General features: G+C 42.3%; 1 protein-coding gene across 6 annotated transcripts in view; it reads right to left on the bottom strand.

Moving 5' to 3' along the window:
* The window catches only part of LOC122555682 (solute carrier organic anion transporter family member 2A1-like), a 112,449-nt gene that overhangs the window by 33,180 nt on the left and 62,784 nt on the right, over window positions 1–16,485 (bottom strand). For all 6 annotated transcript variants that reach the window (XM_043701691.1, XM_043701695.1, XM_043701693.1 and 3 more), the window contains 2 exons: window positions 14,465–14,563; window positions 12,948–13,081 (listed from right to left, as the gene is read on the bottom strand). In XM_043701691.1, the coding sequence (XP_043557626.1) occupies window positions 12,948–13,081; window positions 14,465–14,563 (233 nt within the window). The remainder of the gene's footprint in view (window positions 1–12,947; window positions 13,082–14,464; window positions 14,564–16,485) is intronic.

The raw sequence follows: 16,485 nt of genomic DNA, 5'->3' as shown, positions 1-16,485 counted from the left end.
ACTGTTAACTGTTGATGCTGAAAATTTAAGGAATGTAATTGAAAGACCAAAACAGCTTCAGTGATCTGCACTTCAGCAAAGCAGATTTGATCAAGGGTGTGAACATGAAAAGTGAGGCAATGTTTCTCTCTGGAGGCCTGGTTGGTATCCTGGACTACATGGAAACAAGCAGCTTTGAGGTCAAATCCTAGTGCCTAGCACCTTGCTGCAGTGCCAGAAGAAGTTTCTCATCTAGATGGCTCATTTCAGTAAATGAATGCTCACATGCCATTTCAGATCAACCTCTGTGACCGCTCAATGTACCACAACTCCTTCCTTCCATCTAGTCACAACACTAGCCCTCAGGCTGAATGTTCAGATTCAATAGTATGTTCATATTTCGTATTGCTGAGAGAGGATGGATTGAGTAGGTTTGGGGTTGGGGACAGGATGGTTGGAGTAGAGTAGAGTAGAGTAGAGGACTGTAAGAGATTAGAGAGCACAAATGTGTGCATAGGAGAAAGGATGTCGGGAGGGGAGAGGTCTGAAATGGGTCAGGAGGTGGGGGAGGGGAACAAAAGGACAGATGGGGATGGGGAAAGAGGGTAGATGGATGGGGAGATGGAAGACCTTGAACCTGTGAACAGCTACATGCTTTCTTTGTGTGACTAAATGATCAGCTAGAATTTAGTTGTAGGCAGATACAGCAGTCATCCAAAGAAACCAGTCAACAACTAGTCTGGAAATCAGACTCAAGCCGACTGGAAGTGATCAGGCAGTCAAATTACATAATCTATTCAAGATTCAAAGTTCTCCTGTGTTACAATATGGGTAAACCTCTTGCTTAATGTAAACCAGCAACACAGAAATGATTTATCCCATGCAGTAATCTGTGAAAATTCAAGAGGCCAAGAATGATTTAAAATAAAAACTAATAATTTTATTTCTTAAAGCACAATAGAGAATAATTAACTAACAAATATTTACAACTCCTTTCTCTAACCTATCTTTTACTTTCCCTTGTATAATACTAGTCTGATAAAACTGATTTACTGAAAAATTCAAATTCAAAACCAGCCAGCCGTCTATTTCTCTTAGCAGATTTGCTCTCCAGGTCAGTGGTGATGTTTGTGTCTGTGCAAACTCCTTCTCTAGGCAGGTCCTTCTCGGAGAATTCTGACAGCAGGTCTACATCTGTTGGTCCTATGGCAACTGTTGAATTTTCCCTGGTCTTATACCCCCAAAGCATCGGATTGTGTATCGGCATTTAAGATTGTCAAAATTTTCGGGGTATAATTTAAACTGATTGGCCTAATTCGAATTTGTTTTGTCATTTCCAGGCAACCAGCTACCCTAGCTGCTGGGCCACATGTTACATTGTATCTTGTTCTGAACACTTCTGCTAGCTTTCAACTCTCTTTTTAACTAACTTAAAGGTACAGTACACCCACATCTTCATAACATCTGAGAACTAACTTCCTAGATATTCAACTGCAAAGAACCTCATGACATGGTGTGAAGCATTTGCTTCACAAACCCCTCACTTTAACTTTAAAATCAAGCAAGAAACCCCAGATCTGTGACGAACATCTCACCAGGGCCATCCCTAAGCTTCCATTTGTCACCTTCAAACAACTGCCAAACCTTAAGCAGATCATCATTTGCAACAAACTACCCAGCCTTCAGGACAGCATTGATCACAATACCACACAACCTGCCACAGCAACCTCTTTGCAGACATGCCAGATCATTGACATGGATACTGGCATCATATGTGGGAATGCCACTAACCATGTACACTGTAGATACCCATGTGACTTGGCCAATATTGTCTACTTCATAGGCTACAGGCAAGAATGCTTGATATATTGGTGACACCATGTAGACGCTACGACAATGGACACCTCACAACAATCACAAGGCAGAAGTGTTCCCTCTCAATTTGGGAACATTTCAGTGCTCAAGGACATTCAGTCTCTGATCTTCAATTAAGTATCCTCCAAGGCAGCCTTAGAGATACACAACAAAACAGAATCTCCAAGCAGAAACTGATAGCCAAGTTCCACACGCACGAAAATGGCCGTAACTGTGATCTTGGGTTTATGTTACACAACATCTAACTCCACCATACTGTTCTGTATTTGTAAAATCTTCCTTACCCTCCTGTTTTGACACAATCACCTTCACAACTTGTTATGATCTCTCTGCCTTCATTAGGTTGTGCAGTGTTTGATTACTTGTAACATTCGTTGGACTGTCGGCATGTGACTCGTATACTCGTATCACAGTATTTTAGCCATTTGGTTTATCTCCAGAATCATCTTATTTTAAAATTTTTGTAATTATCTCTCAGCCACAATTAAACAGATCATAAGTCATCCCTTCACTTGCCGTTCAGCTGCTGACACTTTACTCACACCATCTGACACTTTTGATCACCTGCAGAAACTTGTTATTCAGCCTATCAATACTCCACTCACACCTGATAAATTCTGTGCCTGTGTGCTTCCCTTTACTTCATCCGATGAAGGAGCAGTGCTATGAAAGCTTGTGACTTCAAATAAACCTGTTGGACTATAACCCGGTGTTGTGTGACTTATGACATAATGGGCTCAAACAAGTTCATAGACATTCAGCAAAGCTTTTTCACTTCCATACTCTATGGGCAGAATCGTATAGAGATCTGAGTGACATGGGCTATGGCAGAAATGTGGCAGAAATCGTACAAGAAGTTTGGTGAGGACTGTCACAACGTTAGAAGTAACTTGTCGTTTGTTTATCCATTGTAGAGTGGTGAGGTGTGTTGTGCACTAGACAGTGGTGAGCTGTGAATTAAGGGAGATTTTTGTTTGTTAAATATCTTTTTAATGCGGTAACATACCTCATTAATATTTAGCCTCCCATCATACCAAAATGTGCTAAACAAGCCACACATCAAGATTTCTCGTCATGGCAGTCTGGTGACTTTAGCTCACTACTGATATTGAGGAGCCTACATGTTACTCAGCACCAAACACCACTTCAGGACATGATCCAGGGGGCACTAGTCACACACATCACTCGTCGATAGGCATAGGTATCCAACTTTTGCCAACCCCCTTCAATCATCGTGCTATCTCTTTGAATCTGTAGGCTGTTATGAAGCATAGACTTTCATTGTGTGGTGCATTAGCAAGTAGATTTAAAGGCTGCTACAAGGATATTATTCATACAGGGATGGGTACCCAGCTCAAAGATTGGACCAGGCTGGATTTCAGGGCTGCTCACTTGCTCTTTTAGCACTTACTCACTTTGCACCAACCTGCATGCTCACAGTGTGTCACACCTATTAGCATGTCGGTGCATCAACAGATCTGAAAGCTATTAGTGGTGTAATATTTTTGTGATATTTAGCATAGGCACAGACATACTGTCTGACAGTAGAGATCTGTCCAGGAGAAGGAGTGTTCTTGTTGTATGGCACATTGAGATGTAATACCTACAGCATGCACCATTTGCACATGTGGCAAACATACAGCATGCTCATTCAACAAAATAGCCATGTTAGTAATTGGGTTGGGACCTGTACAAGCTGTGAGACAAAGTGGTGGGGACACAAGCCTGGGGCAGATGCAGAAACAGAGTAATTTGCAGAAGTGTGAGAAAAGAGGGTGTTGGGTGAGGATAAAGCAAACGATGGGTATGTGGAACAGTAGTGGAGGCATGGTAGGCGATGAGAGTGGCTTTACTGTGGTCTCCATAGAAGGAATGTGGAGAAGCAAAGATGGTATCGTTGAGAGATAATGCCAGGGCTCAGGAAGCAGGAAGGATGATTTAAGTAAAGTTCAATATCACTAATTTCCACATTGGATGGTGAGGGATGGCATGGGGAGTTGGCTGTTAGAGCAATGCGATGGGGAAAGGGAACACGGCGGTTCTGAGGGGGTACCTTGTTATGAGGCAGAACCCTGACAGTGTTCACTAGTTTTCCCCAATTTCATTTTGTCATTCTCTGGGTGTGAAATAGAACTGAAAATAACTGGGAAAGAGCCCAGGGATGGAGTCAGTGTTAGACTGATGGGACAATCTAAATTGTGGGGTCCACATGTGTTTCTATCTGGAACACTGAAGTAGCAAATACATGAAGCAGGCATTTGCAAACTCCACAGATCAATTCACCGTCCATTGAGGTGGTGATGGCATAGTGATCTTACAGAACATAAGAATGAGGAGCAGAATTAGGCCATCCAGCCCTTTGAGCCTGCTCCACCACTCAATAAGCTCATGGCTCAGAACCACTTACCCACCCTCTCACTGTATCCTTTAATTCCTTTATTTTTCAAAAAAAAAACTACCTTAGCTTTAAAAACGTTTACTGAACTAGCATTAAGTACTTTCCTGGGCAAGGAATTCCATAGATTAACAACCCTCTGGGTGAAGAAGTTCCTTCTCAAGTCAGTCATAAATCTGCTCCCTCTTGAGGCTATGCTCTCTTGTCCTAGTTTCACCTGCCAGTGGAAACATCTTTTCTACTTTATCCTATCCATTCTCTTCATAATTTTACATGTTTCTATAAGATCCCCCCTCATTTCTCTGAATTCCAATGAATATAGTCCCAATCTACTGAGTCTCTCCTCATAAGTCAGCCCTCTCAAGTCCAGAATAAACCTGGTGAATCTCATCTGCACCCCCTCCAGTGTCAGTACTTCCTCTCTCAAGTAAGGAGACCAAACCTGACAACAATATTCTAGGTGTGGCCTCACCAGGACCTTGTACAGCTGTAATATTACCGCTCTGCTTTTAAACTCAATCTCTTTGGCAACGAAGGACAAAATTCTATATGCCTTCCTAATTACTCGATGTACCTGAAGACCAGCCTTCTGTGTTTCATGCAAAAGGACATCCAGTCGCATGCTGCGACGTTTTACCATTCAAGTAATAATCTTTTTTACTGATACTCCTACCAAAATGGCTGATTTCACACTTACTAACACTGTATTCTATCTGCCAGACCTTTGCCCATTCACTCAATGTATCTATGTTCCTCTGCAAAGTTTCACAGTCCTCTGCACAATCATTGTAGCGACGTCTGCCAACTTTGACACCTTACTCAAACTCCAAATCAGCTATATAAATTGTAAATAATTGCAGTCCCAACACCGATTCTTGAGGCACACCACTAGTCACTGATTGCCAGCCAGAATAGCACTCATTTATCCCCACTCTTTACTTCCTGTTAGTCATCCAATCCTCTATTCATGCTAATACTCTACCCCTAATGCCATGCATCCTTTTCTTATGCAGCAGCTTCTTGTGTGGCACCTTGTCAAAGGTCTTTTGGAAATCTAGGTACACCACATCCACTGGGTCCCCACTGTCCACCTTCTATGAACTCAGAATTCCAAAAGGTTTATCAAGCATGACCTGCCATTCATGAACCTATGCTAGTCTGTCCAACAGGACAATTTCTATCAAGGTGCCCTGCTATTTCTTCCTTGCTAATAGACTCAAGCATCTTCCCCACTACAGAGATTAAGCTAACTGGTCTATAATTCCCCATCTTTTGTCAACCTCCTTTTTAAACAGTCGCATCACATTTGCAGTTTTCCAATCTGCTGGGACTGTCCAGAGGCCAGCGAATTTTGGAAAATTACCTGCCATCTCTTTTAGTACCCTGAGGTGCATTCCATCAGGACCAGGAGACTCGTGTATTCTTAGCTGTGTAGGCCTGCCCAACACTAGCTCTTCTGTAACAATGATTGTTGCCAGGTCCTCACCTACCTTCGTCTCTTTGTCAATTACTGGCATGTTACTAGTGTGGTCCACTGTGAAGACCAATACAAAATACCTGTTCAATGACTCGACCATTTCATTATGTCACATAACTAAATGCCCTTTTTCATCCTCTAAAGGACCAATGTTGAGTTTAGACACACTTTTTTGGTTTATACATTTATAGAGATTTTTGCTATATGTCTTTATATTCTGTGCTGGTCTGTTCTCATGTTCTATCTTACTTTTCTATGTACCCCTTTTTGTGGCTTTCCGTTGATCTTTAAAGTTTTCCAAATCTTCTAGTTTCATGCTGTTTTTGGCCTCTTTGTATGCCTTCTCTCTCAATTTGATAGCCTCCCTTATTTCCTTCTACACCCATGGCAGATGACCCCTTTTCTTACAGTCCTTCCTTTTCACTAGAATGTACTTTTGCTGAGCACTTTCAAAAATTGCTTTGGACATCCTCCACAGCTCCCCAAGTGTCCCACCATTAAATCTTTGTTTCCAGTTTACTTTAGCCAAGTCTTCACTCATTCTATTGGAGTCCCCCTTGTTCAAACACAGGACCCACAGGTATTGGGTTTTGTCTTCCCACTCTCCATCTGTATTCTAAATTTAAACATACTGTGACACTCCTTCCAAGGGGATCCCTAACTATGCAGTCATTAATTATTCCTGTCACATTATACAGACCAGATCTGGGATAGCTTGCTCCCTCGTTGGTTCCGTTAGCTTTCTTCAACAGAATGTATCAGGGATACATTCAATGAAATCCTCCTCCATTTAGCTCTCCACCTCTGAGGCTCCCAACCTCATTCCTGATGAAGAGCTTTTGCCCAAAATGCCGATTTTCCTGCTTCTCGGATGCTACCTGATGTGTGTGCTTTTCCAGCACTACTCTAATCTGAACTCCTCCTCAAGGCTGTCCTGACTGAGCTGGTTTGACCAATCTACATGTAAATTAAAATCCCCTGTGATAATTGCCGTACCATTTTTACAGTCATTAACAGTGCAGTACAGGCCCTTCGGCCCTCGATGTTGCGCCAGCCTGTGGAACCAATCTGAAACCTACATTATTCCATTTTCATCATATGTTTATCCAATGACCATTTAAATGCCCTTAAAGTTGGTGAGTCTATTACTGTTGCAGGCAGTGCATTCCACAGTCCCTACTACTCTCTGAGCAAAGAAACTACCTCTGACATTTGTCCTATATGTATCACCCTTCAATTTAAATCTAGGTCCCCTCATGCTAGCCTTCAACATCCAAGGAAAAAGGCTGTTACTGTCCATCCTATCTAACCCTGTTCTTATCTTATATGTCTTAATTAGGTCAACTCTCAATCTTCTTCTCTCTAACAAAAACAGCCTCTAGTCCCTCAACCTTTCCTCATAAGACCTTCCCTTCATATCAGGCTACATCCTAGTAAATCTCCACTGCAGCTTTTCAAAAGCTTCCTACAATGCGGTGATCACAACAATATGCAATACGCCAAGTGTGGCCGCACCAGCTGCAGCATGTCCTCGTGGCTCCAAAACCCAATCCCTCCACCAATAAAAGTTAACGCACTGTATGCCTTCTAACAAACTTATCAACCTGGGTGGCAACTTTCAGGGATCTATGTACCTGGACATCAAGATCTCTCTGCTCATCTACACTACTAAGAATCTTACCATTAACCCAGTACTCTGCATTCTTTTTACCCCTTCCAAAAGTTAATCACCTCACACTTTTCCACATTAAACTTCATTTTCCATCTCTCAGCACAGCTCTGCAGTTTATCTACATCCCTCCGTAACCTGCAACATCCTTCAGCACTATCCACAAATCCACCAACCTTAGTGTCATCCACAAATTTACTAACCAATTCTTCTATGCCCTCATCCAGGTAATTTATTAAAAATGACAACAGCAGTGGACCCAAAACAGATCCTTGTGGTACACCATTAGTAACTGAACTCCAGGATGATCATTTCCCATCATCCACCATCCTCTGTCTTCTTTCAGCTAGCCAATTTCTGATCCAAACCGCTAAATCACCCTTAATCCCATGCATCTGTATTTTGTGCAATAGCTTACCAAGGGGAACCTTATCAAATGCCTTACTGAAATCCATATACACCACATCAACTGCTTTACCATCATCCACCTGTTTGGTTACCTTCTCAAAGAACTTAATAAGGTTTCTGAGGCACAACCGATCTGAGGCACAATACCATGTTGACTATCCCTAGTCAACTTATTCCTCTCGAGACGATTATGATTCTATCTCTTATAACCTTTCCAATACTATATCCACAACCGAAGTAAGGCTCAAAGCTCTGTAATTATCAGGGTTGACTTTCCTTCTTGAACAAGGGAACCACATTTGCTATCCTCCAGTCTTCTGGCACTATTCCTGTAGACAATGACAACATAAAGATCAAAGCCAAAGGCTAGGCAATCTCCTCCCTGGCTTCCCAAAGAATCACAAGATAAATCCCATCTAGCCCAGGGGACTTACCTATTTTCACACTTTCCAGAATTCCACCTACTCCTTGTGAACTTCAACCCCATCTAGTCTGGTAGCCTGTATCACAGTATTCTCCTCAACAATATTGTCTTTTTCCAGTGTGAACACTGATGAAAAATAGTCATTTAGTGCTTCCCCTATCTCCTCAGACTCCTCACACAACTTTGCACTACTGTCCTCAATTGGCCCTAATCATTCTCTAGACATTCTTTTATTCCTGATGTCCTTATAGAAAGCTTTAGGATTTTCCTTGATCCTATCTGCCAACGACTTCTCATGTCCCCTCTTGGCTCTTCTTAGCTCTCTCCTTAGGTTTTTTCTGGCTACCTTGTAACTCTCAAGCACCCTAACTGAGCCTTCTCAACTCATCCTAACATAAGCCTTCTTCTTTCTCTTGACAAGAGATTCAACTTCTTTAATTAACCACGGCTCCCTCACTCGACCACTTTCTTCCTGCCTGACAGGTACATACTTATTAAGGACCTGCAGTAGCTGTTCCTTGAATAAGCTTCACATTTCAATTATGCCCATCCCCTGCAGTTTCCTTCCCCATTCTATGCATCCGAATCAATTCATAATTGCCTTTCCCCAAGATATAACTCTTGTCCTGCAGTATATACCTACCCCTTTCCATCGCTAACTGAATTGTGGTCACTATCACCAAAGTGCTCACCTACCTCCAAATTTTTGGTTCATAACCTAGTACCCAATCCAATATGGCCTTGTCCCTTGCTGGCCTGTCTACGGACTGTGTCAAGAAACAATCTTGTACACACTGGACAAAAACTGACCCATGTAAAGTACTCAAACTACAGGATTTCCAGTTAATATTTGGAAAGTTAAAGCCCCCATAACAACTACCCTATTATTCTCGCTTGTATCCAGAATTATCTTTCCCCACATCTCTGGAACTATTTGGAGGCCTATAGGAAACTTCCAACAGGGTGATCTCTCCTTTCTTGTTTCTATCCTCAGCCCATACTAACTCAGTAGACGAGTCCTCAAACATCTTTTCTGCCACCGTAATACTGTCCTTGACTAACAATGCCACACTTCCCCCTCATTTACCATCATCTCTATTTTTACTGAAACATATGGATCCTGGAACCTGCAACAACCATTCCTGTCCCTGCTCTATTCATATCTCCAAAATGGCCACAACATTGAAATCCCAGGTACAAACCCATGCTGCAAGTTCACCCACCTTATTCTGGATGCTCCTGACATTGAAGTAGACACACATCAAAACATCTTCCTGCTTTCCGGTGCACTCTTGCTGCCTTAAAACCTCATTTCTGACCTCACAACTCTCAACCTCCTGGACACTGGAACTACAATTTACGTTCCCATCTTCATTATTTATTTCTTTATTTATTGTCCACCCCAACATGATGTTATTATTTGGTGACTTTTCGAACATGCCTATCAGTGACTTTTTCTTCTTAAAATTTCTAATTTCCACCAAATGGATTCAACCTCATTCTCCATAGAACCTATATCATCTCTCAGCACTGCCCTGCTGTTGTCCTTGAATATCAGAGTTATGCCACCTCCCTTACATTCCTGTATGTTCTTCTGAATAGGCTTGTACCCATGGATATTTAACTCCCAGTAGTGACAATCCTGTTGCTAGATTGTTAATCCAGAGATCCAGCTAATGTTCTGCAGACCTGGGTTCAAATCACACTACAGCAGATGGTGGAATTTGAATTCAGTAAAAGTTGGGAATTAAAAGGTCCAATGATTACCAGGAATCCATTGTCAATTGTCATAAAAACCCATCAGCTTCACTGATGTTCTTTAGGGAGGGTCAGCCTTAGTGAAGTTATTAAGGAAGCTGATGGGTTTTTATGAGAATTGACATTGGATCCATGTTCATCGTTGGACATTTTATTTAAAGTATGAGGTCCTTGACTGGGTCTGATAATCTGATCTCACAGCCCAAAACGAACAGGAGTATCAGACATCCTGTTCATTTTGAGAGTGTGGAAGCAATCATGATGGAGCAAGGACAGAAAAGTGTGCAACTAAGCACATGCACAAGTTAGCGCAAACCAACACATAGTTCCATTTAAGCCACAACAACAAGAAGTTCTAAATTCAGAGGAGGAGGGATTTAGTGATTGTAATTGTAAGCTAGGTGTATCTCAAAATATGGGTTCCCTGATAGTGGCTGTTAATCTGGTCCAATCAGGGAGCCCGGGCTGACAGGAATATCAGACATCCTGGCAGCTGACTCTGATGGAGCTGGATCGGTATCAATGATGCTCCGTTTGTAAATAAAGAGTGACTTGATGATGGGGCTACCAACCCCTTCTGGAGGTACTTCAGAGTGGAACTGCCATCCTTGCGTGGTCTGATCTAAATGTAACTTCACACTCCCAAGCAATGAGGTGGACTCTTAACTGCCCTTCTGGGCAAGTAGGGTAGGGCAATAAATTTTGGCCTAGCCAACAATGCGCTCATCCTGTAAATATTTTAAAATAAAAACTTGCAATTCATGCAAACTGGAGGTCCTTATGGTTGAAATGGTGGTCAAAAGTGTGAACCTAGCAGCAACTACTTGACAGGAAATCAGTTCTGATCAAGGGAAAGCCATTTATTGTCCAACTTCCAAGGGTGAGGCTGAGACCAATGCTACATCATTTGTCATATAGGTTAGTGCCCACCCTCCTGTATGGTCACCAGAAACAGCAGACATCTCAAATCCCTGGAGAGTTATCACCAGCATAGCCATATTAAAATCCTACTAATCCACTTGTAGGATAGGTGTATCTACGTGAGGGTCCTCTCCCAGACCAATATCCCCAGTATGTCGGCACTGGCCATGCATGACAAACTGTGACAGGCAGGCTACATTATCTGCATGTTCGTCACAAGGGTCCTTAAAAAGTGCTCTATTTTGAGCTCCACAACAGTAAGTGATCACTAGGAAGGCAGAGGAACTGCTACAAGGCACCCTGAATGCCTCCTGAGAACAAATGCAACAACCCTATTGGCACCTGAAAAATCAGTTGCTCTAGAATACACAAACTGGAGAAGACGCATCCATGAAGGTGTCAAAACACTGAGTGCAATTGAATGGAGGCCAAACGCAGACACTGGCAAGAACATAGCATATAGAGCATCTCAGTCATCAGCCTCCTCAAATATTACTCTGTGGCAGAGTCTATGCCACCAGGACTGGACTATTCAGCTCCCTCAGAATCTACCTGACCCCTGCAGTGGGCAGCACTACTTGCTGGAGGTACCTACTACCCTGGCAGGTACTATGACCCCTACATGCTGCGACACTTTCCTATTCCTGCTGCATTTGAGGGTCCAGGAGCTTCACAAAGCTCATTCTTGGGGCACCAAGACACCCACTGTAACCATTGTTCATGACACCATTTTGCACCTCCTGGACAGATTCTGAGCAAAGATGTAATGGTGCCCCGGCTGCAAACAGAGCATGGTGGAGCGGACAATGCGACTGCTGTAGTTATGCAGCTTGAATCGATCTTGGAGGGGGTTCCCTCAAATATAGTCTGGATAGAGTATGTTGCATCTTCCTGGCATGCTATCCTCTGCATAACTTAAACAGGAGAAGAAGTGATTTGCTAGACGCTAAGGTACAGGAATATGAGGAGAAGGCTGCAAATTACAGTCTATAAATGTTTTTTTGTTTATGTTCCCTTTTGAGCTGGCTGTAAATAAAAGCGCATGTTTGAAATTGTATGTGATATTCCTTTATTGGACAATGAAAAGAGGTGGGTCTACAGTGGGCATTGAAGGCAGAGTCACAGTGACTCAGAGAGGGTGTTTGGATGCAATGTAGCTGAGGACAGGTAAACTGTGTGGCCTGGCGTTTAAACAGTGAAGAGGGTGAGAGAATGTGGCTGTAATTGTGAGGGAAGGTCAGCCATGCCACTATGTATTGTGGGTTTTGTGGCCTCTGTATCATTAAATTACCCCAGTGAGGGGTGACACCAGATTGCCAACGTTTGCCCAGGTACATAGCAGCTTTTTAAAGATGACACAGATGCCAAGAATGCCAGTTATTTGTCCGATAGCTAGTGAATGGCATGTTGTATGAATGGCATGTTGTAGGAATGACGCATGGTAAGATGCAGATAGAATCAGGCATGAGGGATGTCACTGGAGTGGGATAGGTAGTTAATGATGTCTAGTTGGTAAGATATGGCGAGAAACCTCATGAGGCCTCGTAGCAAGAATTCCTCTTGAAACCCCAACATAAATTGCACTTATCAAAAAATTTAATTGGGGGGAATCAGGATGCTGGTGGTTCTAGCTCCCCCAAGCCACAGTGCCTAGTGATTGGCCACTATTCTTGCTTCACGTCTTGAACTCTAATAAGATCTGGAACAGAGTGGCTCTGGAGAAGTCCAAATAAATATAACGAGAAGGTAATTCCTAAGTAAATGCCTCTGTATCACACAGTCAATGACACTTTCCATCACTTTTCCTGATTGCTGGAAAAGGCTAATAGACAGTGTAAGGATTGAATTTGTCCGGCTTTATTTTTGACATGTCACACCTGGGCACTTTTCACTGCTGATTTAGTTGCTGTTCATCATAAATTGGCAACTGCTTTCTCCAACACCAACATCAATATTTGGACATATAAAGCTCCCTGTGTCATCAATGGAGATTAAATAGTCATTAAACAAAAAAGAAGGTAATAGAAATGTGGATTCTTACCTTTTGAGGTGTCATTTCTCTAGGGAAAAAAAAATAAGGGATAGAGGTGATGGCCAGAATGCTACTTGATACTAACAACCCCAGCCACCAGGCACCAATCCAGCGAGGGTCGCTGGGCGTCAAATCAATTGTAGCTGGCGATAGGAACAAAACAAGGAGACACAGTTATTAGAACTCGGGCATCACACATTTAAAACAGAAAAGAGAGTCGAAGAGTGTGGTGCTGGAAAAGCACAGCCAGTCAGGCAGCATCCGAGAGCAGGAGAATTGATGTTTTGGGCATAAGCCCTTCAATTCCTGATGAAGAGCTTATGACTGAAACATCGATTCTCCTGCTCCACGGATGCTGCCTGACCGGCAGTGCTCTTCCAGCACCACACTCTTTGACTCTCATCTCCAGCATCTGCAGTCCTCACTTTCTCCTCACCCAGAGTTTTGAATATTCTTAAGACACAGGTAGATTAGAGTCATAGAGTCATAGAGATGTATAGCACGGAAACAGACCCTTCGGTCCAGCCTGTCCACGCCAATCAGATATCCCAACCCAATCTAGTCTCACCTGCCAGCACCCAGCCCATATCCCTCCGAAACCTTCCTATTCATATATCTATCCAGATGCCTTTTAAACGTTGCAATCGTTCGAGCCTCCCACCCACAATCCCCCCGCCCCCCTCCCCACCCCCAACCCCACCGCCAGCAGCTTATTTAGTACATATACCACGCTCTATGTGAAAAGGTTGCCTCTTAGGTCTCTTTTATATCTTTCCCCTCTCACTGTAAACCTATGCCCTCTAGTTCTGGACTCCTCCACCCCAGGAAAAAGATTTTGTCTATTTATCCTATCCATGCCTCTCATAATTTTATAAACCTCTATAAGTCACCCCTCAGCTTCCGACACTCCAGGGAAAACAGCCCCAGCCTGTTCAGCCTCTCCCCATAGCTCACATCCTGACAACATCCTTGTAAATCTTTTCTGAACCAGAATTGCACGCACTATTCTAACAGTGGCCTAACCAATGTCCTGTACAGCCGCAACATGACCTCCCAACTCCTGTACTCAATACTCTGACCAATAACGGAAAGCATACCAAACGCCTTCTTCACTATCCTATCTACCTGCGACTCCACTTTCAAGGAGCTATGAACTTGCACTCCAAGGTCTCTTTGTTCAGCAACACTCCCGGGGACCTTACCATTAAGTGTATAAGTGCTGATAAGATTTGCTTTCCCAAAATGCAGCACCTCGCATTTATCTGAATTAACCTCCATCTGCCACTTCCCTCAGCCCATTGGCCCATCTGATCAAGATCCCGTTATAATCTGAGGTAACCTCCTTCGTTGTCTATTACAACTCGAATTTTGGTGTCATCTGCAAACTATACCTCTTATATAAATGATTTGGATGTGAGTTCCCTGATTAGTCCAGGTTAACAACCCTTATCAAGGATGTCATAGTCAAAGAGAATCGCCCTGGCCCTCATTCCAATTACTGCAACCTTTCATTAGATTCCTCTTACCTGGGTTCACTTTGTCCAAATCCACAAATAGCCGTAACATCACCGATCCTAGTAAGTAGCCAAAAGCAGGCCCAAAAACAGATATGGCAAACAGGATTGCTGAAGAAGAGGAAATAAACAACCAGTGTTAATAGTTGAAAATAAATTCAGTCGTGCAGTTACCTTTTTGAATTACTCAGTCAAAAATGAGAGCAATTTCCTAAACAGCTCAAGGAGTGAGGGAGGACTGAGGCATCATCAAGGTAATTAAGGATTCAATGGTATTGACTGCATTAGCAAACCCATCTTAAGACTGAAAATTTAATGGAAATGGATTGAGAGAAAGTACTATAGGAGTTCAGTCTGAACTGGGAAAAGAAGATTGGAGATGGTGTTATGAAGGTGTAGATGTTTACTGTACCTTTAAGAGAGAGTGGAAGCTGGCACAGAACTAGAGAGGCACCGAGTGTGCTCAAAAATTTATAAATGTAACATTTGGTTGAAACAAATAGCCTAGAGCTGCGTTATCGTGGTACAAAACAAAATCATGTTCAGCCAGTCAGTTTAAATTATGCTCCAGAAAACAAAATCCAATCAAATTTAAATTTTACTCTTTTGGATGACATCAAACCAATGAAAGGATCCGATGTTTTGGGGTATAAAATTGGACATTTTGAACAGTTAGGGGGAAAACAGCAAAGAGCAGCCAAGCATCAACATAAGGCCAGTTGGATAACTCTCTGAAAGCTGCTTGTCCATAAGAAATTTGTGCAGCACAATACCAAAGCCAACCTAGAGAAATCTGCAGAGAAAGTTCAACATCCAAGATGACAATTGCGTTTGAAAGTGAGTAAAATTAAGAGGGAATTTAACAGACCAATATTATAGAGTGGAAGATAGAAATTGGTTTAAGACAAAAGAGTTGTAAATTGTTGTTGTTTAATGTTCTCTTTTGGACTTAAAAAAACAAAATTGTTAAATTTTTTCATTAAATAGTGGTATTTGGGATAGTTCTTTGCCACTCAAAATTTAATAGATGATGGCATGAGGTGAAGCTTTTCTGTGTGGGGTTTATCCCGAGTTGTAACAACTGGAAGAAAAACCAATGTTGAAAGGACAGAACTAGCAGCAGACTTTATTTTTGCAAGTAAAAGGACTGAACTTAAAGTGCATATTTTTAGATATTGCATCTTACATTCTGCATAAGGTAAATTATAAGCCCAATTAGAAACATAGGAGGTGGAGTAAGCATTCAGCCCTCTGTTCCATTCAATACGATTTTGCCTCATAAGCACATATCAACTTTGTCTGGGTTTTTTTTTACATAACAAATGTACATTGATAATCTTGAAAATTTTTAATTGCACATGATTCACAATATTCTGGGGACAAGTTCCAAATTTCTATTAACGTTTTTGCTAAAATATGTAATTCGGGTTGTGGATGCAGTTGTTGATGTAGTTTTTGGTTTGCTCACCAAGCTGGTGATTTGTCATGCTGACATTTCATCACCATGCTAGGTAACATCAGTGCAACTTCTGTGAAGTATTGTTGTTTTACTCTGCTTGAGATTTATATGATATGGACTTTTAAGATGGGTGATGACATTTGGATTTATCTCTGTAGTTGTTTGTGTATGGGATCTATTTCTACATGCTTGTGGAAGACATTTCGCATTGAAGAACCAGACCTCTAGGAATTCCCACACATGTCTCTGGTCTGCTTGTCCTAGGATAGATATACGTTGTCCCAGTCAAAGCGATGTCCCTCATTGTCTGCGTGTATTGAGATGAGGGAGAGTTGGTCATGCTGTTTTGTTGCTAGTTGGTGTTCATGTATCTGGACTGCTAGTTTTCTGCCAGTCTCACCAATGTATTGTTTATGGCAGTCATAGAGTCATAGAGATGTACAGCATAGAAACAGACCCTTCGGTCCAACCCATCCATGCCGACCAGATATCCCAACCTAATCTCGTCCCACCTGCCAGCACCCGGCACATATCCCTCCAAACCCTTCCTATTCATATACCCATCCAAATGCCT

This window comes from Chiloscyllium plagiosum, chromosome 13, assembly GCF_004010195.1.
Source record: "Chiloscyllium plagiosum isolate BGI_BamShark_2017 chromosome 13, ASM401019v2, whole genome shotgun sequence".
Lineage (NCBI taxonomy): Eukaryota > Metazoa > Chordata > Chondrichthyes > Orectolobiformes > Hemiscylliidae > Chiloscyllium > Chiloscyllium plagiosum.
The sequence above is the reverse complement of the archived record's forward strand: the minus strand, read 5'-3'. Positions and strand labels throughout refer to the sequence as shown.